The 13,156-nt window shown below is 33.6% G+C and overlaps 1 protein-coding gene across 1 annotated transcript; it reads right to left on the reverse strand.

Annotated features, from left to right (window-relative positions):
* Nucleotides 1-228: 228 nt before the first annotated feature.
* LOC149897414 (serine protease 27-like) lies at nt 229-4,509 on the reverse strand. Its single transcript, XM_090116055.1, has 4 exons — nt 4,379-4,509; nt 1,762-2,014; nt 1,274-1,456; nt 229-486 (listed from the first exon to the last, which is right to left on the reverse strand). The coding sequence occupies exons 1-4, from the start codon at nt 4,507-4,509 to the stop codon at nt 325-327; spliced, it is 729 nt and encodes a 242-aa protein (XP_089972181.1). The 3' UTR covers nt 229-324.
* Between the last annotated feature and the right edge of the window lie 8,647 nt (nt 4,510-13,156).

Raw genomic sequence — 13,156 nt, forward strand, 5'->3', positions numbered from 1 at the left:
TAAGTTTGAAAAATCAGATGTTTTGCGCGAAGTGACAGTAGTACCCACCTCAACGCTTCGCTTATGAGGCGTGCAATAAATTATAATATTTAGTACAAAAATACAAAATTCTTTCATTTCTATCTCACTAGTATTTTACAATTAACATAAAATTATTTAACTAACTAACTACTAACAAGTAGAAAAAATGAAAAAAAAATATATTTAAAAACAGACGAGGTTCGATTCTTTTTTGTCCTTTCCGTTTTGAGCAAACAACCGGTTTTTTTTCGAAACAGAGATTTGATAATCATCCTTGAACTAATAAATTTGCTTCATCTCCAATTAAGTTTCCAATATAATAGAATCAAGCCAGAACCGCGTATTTTCCTGTGAGACTCTAGTAAATAACGTCGGACTGGGATGGTTGAGGCATGTGTCAGATATCCACCCTGAAGTGATGCCCCAGAGAGTGTCATCTGCTATAATTGGAGCTCCGACGTCTGGCTGTAAAATACATATTTAAAGTTAAGTCCTATGTTCCCTAGTGGGGTAAGGGGCAGATGCATACACATCTGTTGCACTGATCGATTTTTTTAGGGACAAGTAGGTGATTCTGATTCCTACCAGACCGAGAATTTTTTTTCTTCGTCTCCACCGGGAATCGAACCCAGGACCAGAACCAGAAATATTTAGGGTGTTGTTTTTGAAGTGAAATTTCTTTAGGCGCGTTGAGACTGTTTCAAGGTCGCGTCATGGCAATACCGTCACGTCATGTAGTGACGCGACGATTTTGGTATCTATGAGTTTTCATTTCTGACACGTGTGCTTAGCTCACACGCTTTTTTATCTCTACTAATCACTAGTCTATGTATCTGCTATTTATCGTACACGGATTACGGATAAAGTAAGTGTGGACTGACATGGCATTTTGTATTTATGTCTAGACATGTTATCAGTCTGTTTATTCGAAAATAAAAACAAATAAAAAAAACTTCGCGAATTCATAAAGTACAACTTGCAAACAGAATATTTTCTCTCCTTTGAAACTGCGCCATAAAGCATTTCAAGTTTTTAAATAAACGATTTTTAATAGATCAAATTATTTTTGTTGGTTTTATGACAAGAATAAATACACTTAATTAAAGACTAAAAAATATATATAAATAAGATGAAATAATTGTATTGTCATCGATGCTTGATAAATATAAGAAGTTACATTAAATCTGTCGATAGCAGACATACCTACAGAAGCTAATAATATGGGCGTGTAATAAATTAAAATAATACTTACAATACATGGGCTGTGATGGGTCACAATGGGTTCCAAACATGACGTGGAATGTTCCAGACTCTTGTTCGAGTTTGAGAGTATTCTGTGGCACTTCTTCCAAGGTATATGCTTCTGTGTGGACACTCGCATGCTGTTGTGTTTTAATCTTTCTTTCGCTGATGCTGGCAGAACTTGGTTGTTGACCTGTGATGTCAGAAAAGTCTTTAGGAGTTAGCCATAACTTACGTGGACAGGAGTTTTTTGTTTGGAAAAATGTTTTGTACAAATTAAGTAAAAGCTTATTAGGTCACGTAAAAATGATATAATGTTTTCAAAATATAATAGCAAGATATCGGATCTAATTTAAAACATATTATTAAAATAGTTTTTGTCGCAAAAACCTTAAGAAGTTCACTTTATGAATGGAAATTCTTAAGTAGAGTTAATTACGAATAATAAAGATAAAACCACTCAATATTGTATTTAAATACACATAATATTTTACTCACAATAAGCCTTGGCCAATACGTCGTGTAGAACTTTCCAGAAGCAATTTCCACCGCTGATGATATAGCTATAGGTTTCATGTGTTCAGTGAAAGCCACGGGCTGCGCTAGTCTTATTAAAGCAATGTCGTATTGTGGTTCCTTATACATGTACAGAGGATGAACTTCGACACCTTTTAGAGCTACTAAAATGCCTCCTTTCTTGCAATTCACTGAGCCGAGACGAGCTCGAAATAGTTTGATGGATTCACGAACGCTGGAACGAGGAATATAATCTATACCAATAAGCTGAAGAGTTTGTTTGTTAACGCGCTAATCTCAGGAACTACTGATCCGATTTGAAAAATACTTTCTATATGTGAAAAATTATATATGATGAAAAATTCTTTAATATACAGTGTTAGATAGATGCATTTATCGTGGAAGGGTATAAATCATCGCGCTAAGACCAAGAGGAGGGGAGAACTGCGCGTAAAACCGCGGGGCACAGCTAGCTATACTATTTGGGTAATTAAGACTGATAAGCGTCGCTATATAAATAGGAAGTTAATTCTTTGTATTTAACAAGCTTAATATCTTAGCTTCACCTGGTACGTTTATCACGATTTTGACAGTTTTTAAACAAACTTAATACAGGGTGTCTCAAAAGAAAGTTTATATTTTGTGGATGAATAAAAAAAAAGTAAGCGGTGTATTGAAAAAATGTTTATTAATTATTAAAGTGCATAATATGGGAATTTATTTCTTAAAAATAATATCGTCCAAATGCAGTCCATTGCGTTCACGGCACTCATTTAATCGAGCAGTAAAATTACAGTATTTATGACAGCTCGGCAGGTAGACACAGTGATGGCTGCCATTTCGTGCCGGATATTTTCTTTTAAATGCTCTAGAGAAGTTGTTGGCATACACTTTAGATTTAAGATACCCCCACAAGAAAAAGTCCATGAGAGTTAAATCAGGGCTGCGTGGAGGCCAATTTATATCACCTCTCCTAGAGATCAATTTTCCCGGAAAAATTTCATGAATTCGAGGTTAAGACATATATAAAACTCAAAGGTGACTGATCTAGTGCAACGCACAGCCCAAACCACTGGACGTATCGGGCTGAAATTTGGTATGCAGGTAGATGTTAGGACGTAGGCATCCGCTAAGAAAGGACTTCCCGAAATTCTTGCGGGAACGGGGAAAAACGGGGATGCACGTACAAAGTCGTGGGCGGAAGCTAGTTCTTTAAATATCTTTCAGTTATCAACTCTCTTTGGGAATAAACAAAATTACCAACTGCGTAGTTTCTGGTGGAATATTTTTTCTTCTTTTGATGTAAATGTTATTTGTACGGTTTCTATATAAAATTAAAAAAAATAAAGTACGACATAAGAGCATTTAGTTGGCAATAAAACGAAGAATAAAAATTTGGAAAATCCAAAAGTGCACGCCTCATAATTTTTTTTTAATAAATATTTATTTATTAATATTTTTGTTTATTTAATAACAATTAAACCACATCGAATCAGACCCTGAAAAATGAAAGGGTTCTATTCCTGAGCATACTCAAGCGTAAGAGAAAAAAAAAGACTCGATTAGTAAAGTATTTCGGTCGCTATCGTGTTAACAAGAAAAAGGATCCGCACATACAGACACACGGACGTCCAAGACAGAACTTTTTTAAACTGTTTTTTAACTAGTTTAAATAACAAAAATGACATCAAAAATATCATGAACGTTAAAAATAGTGTTTTTTCTTAATATGTGTGTGTATGTATTATCTTACAAGTGCAATGTATGATACATAAAGACATTTTAAGTTTGAAAAATCAGATGTTTTGCGCGAAGTGACAGTAGTACCCACCTCAACGCTTCGCTTATGAGGCGTGCAATAATATTAATATTTCACTTCTTTAGCGAAAAGACCACACAGGGGGTTATCAATTATTATCAGGAGTATTATTTCCAGTATGTTGTTTGTGCGTTTAGCCGTAAATAGTTAGTGACTTATCTGTCATTGACCACACTGGAAGACATCATGGTAAACCTCGTTATTCGTGATTTTTTTGAAGTGAAACTTTTTTATCGGGGTTGGAAAAAAATTTAGTGTAACATTTTTTCGTTACGCGTGACATTTTTCCGTTACGCGCCATCTTTTTCTTATCCCTACCACGCGTGATTCGACATATTTCTGTAAAGTTGCATATAGTCAATAATTTTTTGAAAAATAAGGTCATAAAGAACTTTCACTTCTTACGTGTGTACTCTAGTACACGCACACATTTTTTTTCTTTATTTAAGGAGTTTAGTCGGAAGTCGATTATGTCGCTCCGTATGTCCACAAAACATTAAATTGGCTCTGATTTACATAAATATCAAATAAATATTAACTAGCTTATATAGCTGTCTAGCATTTCCGGTGTCGGACAATGCTAGACAGCTATTACAAAATCCAACCTTAGACTACTTAAGTTATCTGTAGGCCTCTCTTTCGTTCAGCTTAAACACTGTTATTCATGTTATTTCTTTGTTCTGTACTATAATTTGGACCAAATTATTTAGTGCACACTTATTTTGATTTTGTCTTAGTACAATATATTACAAAAGCTAGACTGCATATACATAGACTTACTTATAAAACTCTCCTGCAGCTGTGAGTATCCATTTGGAGTCAATCAGAGCACCAGATGCGTAGTGCGACTGTTTCTTCTGAATTGAGACGGAAAAGGGATAGCTGGAGTTCCTAATGTTTTGGCTGTTCATGACCTTTGGTGGATTTGTAACTGCAGAATGGGAAATAAATGAAACTCAAACATTTATTTATTCAATTAGACTTCTTATAAAGGTGCTTTTGAATCGTCATAACATTTTTTAACATCACCACCGATTCGGAAAGCAGTATCTATGGAGAAGAACCGGCAAGAAATTCCATAGTTAACTCAAAATAACTAGGGATGTAAATCACATTTTTCATCGTCTGACCAGACTTATTTCTAGGAAAATTTTTCGTTTATTATGGATATTGCTGTATTAATATAAATAAATGTTCAAAAAATGTATTGAGTAAAAATTAATGAGCAGAGGTATAAACAATGTATAAACGTGAATTAACATTAGGTTAAGTATCAACCTTTGATCGTCATTTTAATTAATATGCTCATACATTAATGTATATCTAAATATGTGACTAGTTTAATAGAAAAATAATTCAAATGACTGCTTCCTTGATACAGTGGTTGACGCATGAGCGTAGATCCTGGGTTCGATTCCCGGTGGAGACGAAGAAAAATATTTCTCGGTCTGGCAGGACACAGAAGGCTAACCTACTTGTCCCTAAAGAAAATCGATCAGTGAAACAGATGCATAATGCATCTGCCCTTTACCCCACTAAGGTACATGGGATTTCACTTAATACTATAAGGACTTACTATTATTCGGGGACATGGACTTAATATAATAAGGACTTACCACTATTCTTCTTTTCGCTAACTATCTCCTTAGTTAAAACTCTCTTTGGTTTTTCCCAAACACTACTATTGTAAACTTCATTACTTTCCGAATCTACTGATGCGCTTGTATTATCATTACTTTCTTCGTCATAATCTTCACAATTTATTTGATAAACAATTATAAAAATAACAAAAGTTACTCTTAAATAATTCATTATTACCTAATCTTCTATAAAATTAAAGATTTAATCAAGATAAAACTGTAGACAGTAGAAAAGTAAAAAATGTACAGTGCGCTTTCGAGTTAAATCATTTTCGGTCTATTAATTCAAAGTTGATGTACAGGTGTTAAATAGAAATGAAAAAGAAAAGATTAATATCGTCTTATCGTCTAATTAAAAGACAAACGAATGAGTGCCGAGTGCATTGTATTTGTAGAAATAAAAGAAATAGTAAAGCATTGTTCACCTTATTTTTTATGATATGTTCACACCTGATGGTTGATTCGTTTTATTGCAGTTTTCAACGAGTGTTGTCTGATTTTCTTTCAACATCCATACTAATATTATAAAGCTGAAGAGTTTGTTTGTTTGTTTGTTTGAACGCGCTTATCTCGGGAACTAGGTACTGGTCTGATTTGAAAAATTATTTCGGTGTTAGATAGCCCATTTATCATCTTGCTAAGACCAACGGGAGCAAAGCACAGCTAGTTTTCTATAAATCACTAGTTAATTATAATCTTTTTATTTATATAAGTGGACTAGCTTTCCGCCTGCGGCTTCGCCCGCGTTTTCAAAAAAAAAACCCGCATATTTCCCGTTCCCGTGGGATTTCCGGGATAAAACCTAGCCTATGTCACTCAGAAATGATGTAGCTTTCCAACAGTGAAAGAATTTTTCAAATCTGCCAAGTAGTTTCGGAGCCTATTCAATTCATACAAACAAACAAACAAACAAAAAATCAAACCTTTCCTCTTTATAATATTTGTATAGATTACCTCCTTTATGGAGAACTAGATTTCCGCCCGCGGCTTCGCCCGCGTTTTCAAAGGAAAACCCGCATAGTTCCCGTTCCCGTGGGATTTCCGGGATAAAACCTATCCTATGTGTTAATCCAAGTTACCCTCTATATGTGTGCTAAATTTCATTGTAATCGGTTCAGTAGTTTTTACGTGAAAGAGTAACAAACATCCATACATCCATACATCCATACATCCATACATCCATACATCCTTACAAACTTTCGCCTTTATAATAGTATTAAGAATTAAGATATTAAGATTAAGATAAGATAAGATTAAGATTAAGATAAGATGTTCCAACTTATCGAGAAATAATATAACATTCGTATTTGGAGTTTTTTTAATTGCAATGAAGCAGTATTTTTCTACACTAATATTATAAAGAGGAAAACTTTGTTTGTTTGTTTGTTTGATTGTAATTAATAGGCTCATAAACTACTGGACCGATTTTGATGAAATTTGGCACAGATAATCTTTAGACCCTCAGAAAGAACATAGGCTACCTTTTATTGCGAAATATGTACCACGGGCGAAGCCGCGCCGGGGCGTACTTACCGCAAATTATTTTATACTCTCGCAATGTTATAATGGTGCAAAAGCTTCACATACTTTAGGTTCGAAAAATTACATTTTTCGATGGAACTTTCTGTTTAGTGGTTTGAAAAGCTACAAAAAATCTAAGACCGGTTCCGATACATCATCGACAGGTATTATAATTTATACTTTGTATCAACCGGTCCTGGTTTTTTGTAATATTAATCGAAATAAAGTTGGACCTACTGAATTGTGCGTTTCTTTAAATTTTTTAACTTAATAAAGCAGTTCCATCAATAAAACAAAGTACCTTTATACATTATATTATGTTAAACTAGTGGACCACCCCGGCTTCGCCCGTGGTACATATTATACGTGGTACATAGTATCCTATGTCCTTCTTCTGAGTTCTGGCTCTAAGCTAGCTCCCTGCCAATTTTCAGCTAAATCGGTTCAGCCGTTCTTGAGTTATAAGTTGAGTAACTAACACGACTTTCTTTTATTTATAGATATTGTATTCAGCCGACTTCTGTATACTTACAGTTTAAAGTCGTACAAATAGGCGTACAAGTATTGGTGACAATACAATAATTTTATGAGTTATCTACGTGTTTTTTAAACCAACATTTATTTTAAGATTATCTGACCAGTTTTTGCAAATCATGCATTTTTTAAAAAAGCAAGGATAGCAACATTTTCAGACAAAGTCAAGTGGACTTTTATCGTATTCACGAAAACACACGATTTAGTTGGTAATCTGAAGCAGACGATTTTATCTTAAAACGTATTGTCTATATTATCATAATAAATGTAATATGTAATGTGAAAGATTTTCTTGTCCATCACAATGATGACATTTGATATTTTGCAGACAATAATATATCAAACTAGCAATGCCCTGCGGTTTCACCCGCATAGATAGCGATATCGTTACAGTGAAAAGTCTACTATAGGTTTAATTTTTAATCACATGAAAATCACCTTTACCCCGTCCCGCACTACGGCCTTTTTTTTTGTTTTAGTGGGGAAATCTTTCATAGATACCCACGGCCTCCAGGGGAGGGGCCGTGGGTTATCTCGGATTCCTACCGACCAAAACCCCACTGTGTTCCGTCAAGACGCATATTGGTAGAATTCCTCCGTGACCAACGCACTACGGCCTGCTCGAATAGTATACCTACTATTTTCTGTAGATTGACACTTTTAAAAATTCGTTATATCTTTTGAATGGAATATCCAATTCTTTTCATTTAAAAAGTATTTTGCTGGTATTGAAACAGTCTGTAATAAAACATCATTTAATGGGATAAGGATTAATATATGTGTATGGATAACATGGTTTGATTACTGTCGGCACTTCTATTTACTTTGAAAACGTAAAAAAGTTGTTGTAGTAACATAACTACTGAAGATGGACATATGGTATCGCGGACTTTCTTGTAGATATTGATCCATTCTATAATACTGTAGAACATTTTTTTGTTCTATCTTCAATAGATTCCGCAGCGCACGCGATGACAGAAGTTTTATTGAGGATTTTTTTACACCTTGGGTTACATTATTGCATTTTTGGTAAGGATCTCTAATTTTTTTGAAAATGCAATATAGCCTATGTTGCTCAGTAAAGATGCAGCTTTCTAATGGTGAAAGAATTTTTGAAATCGGTCCAGTAGTTTTTGCGTGAAAACCATACATACATACATACATACTTACATACATACTTACAAACTTTTCCTCTTTATAATATTAGTATAGATATCATCCTTTAGACTAGAGTAGATAATTTTTGTAACAAAAAAAAATCGCAGTCGGATGAAACCCATTAGAAAAGGAGGGGAATATGATAAAAATGTAAGGAAAAATAAATTACGGTCAATCCGAGTTCGGGAAGCGGGAGGGGGGAGCTTTTAAGAGAAAAAAATGGTTTCTCTCGATTTCCGACAAAACTACAAGTCGTATAGAAAAAAGTTCAATGGCAAAGTTGTAGGTAATTAAAAGTTCTACAACTTTTGTATTCACAATTTTTTCACATGACCTCAAAATTTAGGTGAAAAATAAAAAAAACCAAGTTTTTGGTCTTTTATTTTTATCTACTTCAAAATTTATTTTTTTTCTACAAAATTTGGTGGAAACTTACTTTATTATGTCCCAAATACACTGTAATTTATTTGATTGAAAATATTTATTTTTGCGCCTTATTTTGAATTAATACCAAAAAAACAACCTAATTTTCAATCGAAAAGTCACCCGTCAAAATATCAGCTTTTTTCAAAAACTTGGGGTGCCTTTTATTTATTGAAATCTCTACTTTCATATGGTGTAAAAAAAATAAACACCACCATAGTAAATATTCTCAGGAAATGCATACAAACAGTGTGAAAATTAGCTTTTACTAAATCAGGCACACTTCTCGAACTACCTGAAATGTTTTTATCGACATCATTTTGCTTTTGAATATGCTGTAAAATATTAAACTTAGAACAGATAATTATTTTTCTTTTGAAATATTACCGAAAAGCCGATACAAGAGAAGATATAGAGTTCAAGAAGTGTGCCTGATTTAGTAAAAGCTCATTATCACACTGTTTGTATGCATTTCCTGAGAACATTTACTATGGTGGTGTTTATTTTTTTTACACCATATGAAAGTAGAGATTTCAATAAATAAAAGGCACCCCAAGTTTTTGAAAAAAGCTGATATTTTGACGGGTGACTTTTCGATTGAAAATTAGGTTGTTTTTTTGGTATTAATTCAAAATAAGGCGAAGAAATAAATATTTTCAATCAAATAAATTAGTGTATTTGGGACATAATAAAGTAAATTTCCACCAAATTTCGTAGAAAAAAAATAAATTTTGAAGTAGATAAAAATAAAAGACCAAAAACTTGGTTTTTTGAATTTTTCACCTAAATTTTGAGGTTATGTGAAAAAATTGTGAATACAAAAGTTGTAGAACTTTTAATTACCTACAACTTTGCCATTGAACTTTTTTCTATAGGACTTGTAGTTTTGTCGGAAATCAGGAGAAACCATTTTTTTCTCTTAAAAGCTCCCCCCTCCCACTTCCCGAACTCGGATTGACCGTAATTTATTTTTCCTTTTATTTTCATCATATTCCCCTCCTTTTCTAATGGGTTTCATCCGACTGCGATTTTTTTTATCTTTTCATTATTTTTAAAGGCTTCTACCCCAGTCTACTTGTAATAATAGCAGATACAACCAGATGTCTGTACAGTGTACATAGCCACATAATATATGTATATGGACAAGGACGCAGATTACAAAATAATTTGGAAAATCCAAAAGTGCACGCCTCATAATTTAATTTTTAATAAATATTTATTAATTATTATTTTTGTTTATTTAATAACAATTAAACCACATCGAATCAGACCCTGAAAAATGAAAGGGTTCTATTCCTGAGCATACTCAAGCGTAAGAGAAAAAAAAAGACTCGATTAGTAAAGTATTTCGGTCGCTATCGTGTTAACAAGAAAAGGGATCCGCACATACAGACACACGGACGTCCAAGACAGAACTTCTTTAAACTGTTTTTTAACTAGTTTAAATAACAAAAATGACATCAAAAATATCATGAACGTTAAAAATAGTGTTTTTTCTTAATATGTGTGTGTATGTATTATCTTACAAGTGCAATGTATGATACATAAAGACATTTTAAGTTTGAAAAATCAGATGTTTTGCGCGAAGTGACAGTAGTACCCACCTCAACGCTTCGCTTATGAGGCGTGCAATATGTAACTTTACTACGCATCGAGTCGAGAACGAAGACACCATGCATATACTACTAGTATAATTTAGTATTATCATATATTTTTATCTGTGCCTAAAAAAAAAGACTTGGCTGCCCAAAAAGACGTTCTTTCTGAATAGATTTCTGTTCCTGTTACTAATTTCAGAACTGAAGAATAAGAAAAGAATTATCGAAATCAGTCTACTCTGTCAAAAGTTCTATCGTTGATCGTATTAACGATTTTAAAAAAATACAGTCAAATTGAGAACCGTCTCCTTTTTTGAGTCGATTGAAAATGTAAATAGAAAGTTTTAAAATACAGGTACAAGTGTGTTGTCGGTTTTTAAGAATCGATGCGCAACAACTAAAAGATGTGAACATAAAATTAGTCCAGTCAAATCAAGTTAGCTTATTTCCCATACATAATGTGATACATAATAATATACGCCCGATGAAAGACAATTTGCAGCTCGTGCTGTGCAAGGGATTATGACGTTTGGGAATGGTAGTAGTTATTGAGATCTGAAAAATAATAAGACGTGTTACATGCCTTTTAACCAATTTTCCCAAACCGTGTACCTATTCATGAATACTCTTACAGCTTCAAGGTTTTAACTCTGTCGGTGTATTTATTTTTACAAGCTTTTTTCTATTTTAGTATTTATGACATGTCGCTTTCCAAATATAGGTATGGACGATAAAAACCCATGGACGGTTATCGCGTAAAAACCACAGGACAGTTCTTTGGCATCAAGGGCGGATCCAGCTTTAGTGCCAGGGGGGGGTCACATAGACGTGGTCAATTTTCAAAAGCTATATTTTGGTAATTTAATTGATACGTAGATTTAAAAAAAATGGTCAAGTGCGAGTCGGATTGGCGAACCAAGAGTTCCGTACAAACATTTTTATATGTTTTAAATTTTAATATTAAATTTATGCTTTTTGCGATTTTTCCTATGAGACTTAAAACTTTTCCTGTGCTATAAGACTTAAGTTTCTATTAAATAAAGATTAAATATCTAGATTCTGTGTTCACGGGAAGTACCCTGTAGGTTTTGATTCCTGGCAACACTTGCGAATGTTGATAAGCATGAAATGTTTAATGTATATGTTTTAGCAATTTTTCCTCCATCTGTGCTGACATTGCTTTTAACCAAATTTCAGAACTCTGTGTTCACAGGAAGTAGTACAATACCTATAGATTTTGATTCCCTTGCGATAATGTCGAAATTTGCGATAATTTACGGCATAAATGGCTGTATCTTTTGATTGCGTTGGCTTATAAGTTTGATTTTTTCACAGCTATAAGGAACCATAGATTTGAGTATTCGGTATGAATTTCAGATTGATACCTCCACGCGTTCCTGAGAAAAAGGGTCTTCACAGGCAGACAAACTTGAAAAATATATATTTTTTGCAATTATTCCTGTATCTGTACTATAAGATGTTGCTTTTTTTACGGAAAGTACCCTGTAGGTTTTGAGTTTTGATTCTCTTGCGAATGTGGAAATTTGCGAAATTTTTCGGCATTTACGGCTGTATCTTCTGATTCGTTGACATAGAAGTTTGATTTTAATAGAGCGTAAAGGTATTTTAGACTTGAGTTTTTGGTATGAATATCAAGTTAATATGTACATGTCAGCGTTCATGAGTAACAGGGTTGTAAGTTAAAAAATTTTTAAAATATTTTTTTATATTAACTATAATCTAAGGAAAAATTCATGCTTTTCGCAATTAGTAAACAAAGTCGTTGTCTCTGTGCCTATGTCCCTATGTATGATTAAATCTTTAAAACTACGCAACGAATTTCGATGCAGTTTTTTTAAAGATACAGTGATTCAAGAGGAATAGCATATAATTTATAAGGTTTTAGAGAAAGCGGGCGAAGCCGCGGGCGGTAAGCTAGTCTGCGTTATAAGACGTTTGATTGTACTAAATTTCATGACTCTGTGTACTCGGGAACTACCCTGTAGGTTTTGATTTCTTAGGGAGTGTCGAAATATTTCAGCAATTACAGCTGCATCTTTTGATTGCGTTGGCTAAAACGTTTGAAATTTTCACAGCATCAAGGGACCGTAGACCGTAGGATTTCGACATTAGCAAGGGAATCAATACCTGCATGGAGCACCCTGTCCCGTAAACACAGTCTTGAAATTGAGTAAAAAGTATCGTGTTATAGCACAGATGTAGTAATAACTGCGAAAACCCTAATTATTTAATTAAATTAAATAAAAATATATTTTTAAATAATTTTAAACTTACAATCCCTTTACTCATGAACGTCTACATGTATTTAATTGATATTCACATCAGAACTCAGGTCTATAATAACTTAAATCTGTTATTTAATTCAAATTCTATGTCAACGCAATCTGAAGAAAAAGCAATTAGAGCCGCATATTCTGTAATTCGCAACTACTTGCAAGGGAATCATCAATCAAAACCTACAAGGTACTTCCCGTGAACACAGTCTTGAAATTTGGTTAAAAGCAACGACTTACACAGCGACACAACGACTTACAAGCACTACAAGCACAGATAAAGAAAAAAATCCTTTAAACAAAATTGTAAGATACAACATAATGAAAAAATATGTTTGCTCGGAGTCCTCGGTGCGCGAGTCCGACGCGCACTTGGCCGATTTTTAGGGT

Source organism: Colias eurytheme, chromosome 25, assembly GCF_061535395.1.
Source record: "Colias eurytheme isolate Ceu_HAF_F1 chromosome 25, ilColEury1 Martin Lab GWU primary, whole genome shotgun sequence".
In the NCBI taxonomy this organism is placed as follows: domain Eukaryota; kingdom Metazoa; phylum Arthropoda; class Insecta; order Lepidoptera; family Pieridae; genus Colias; species Colias eurytheme.

Excerpts from the sequence above, each read along its gene's own strand:
- LOC149897414 (XM_090116055.1), bottom strand. The coding sequence starts at position 4,509 with ATGAACAGCCAAAACATTAGGAACTCCAGCTATCCCTTTTCCGTCTCA. Across the intron at positions 2,015-4,378 it reads GCTGCAGGAGAGTTTTATAA|CGTTCGTGAATCCATCAAAC; the intron begins GTAAGTCTATGT and ends TCCTCGTTCCAG. Across the intron at positions 487-1,273 it reads CCCATCACAGCCCATGTATT|CCAGACGTCGGAGCTCCAAT; the intron begins GTAAGTATTATT and ends TGTATTTTACAG.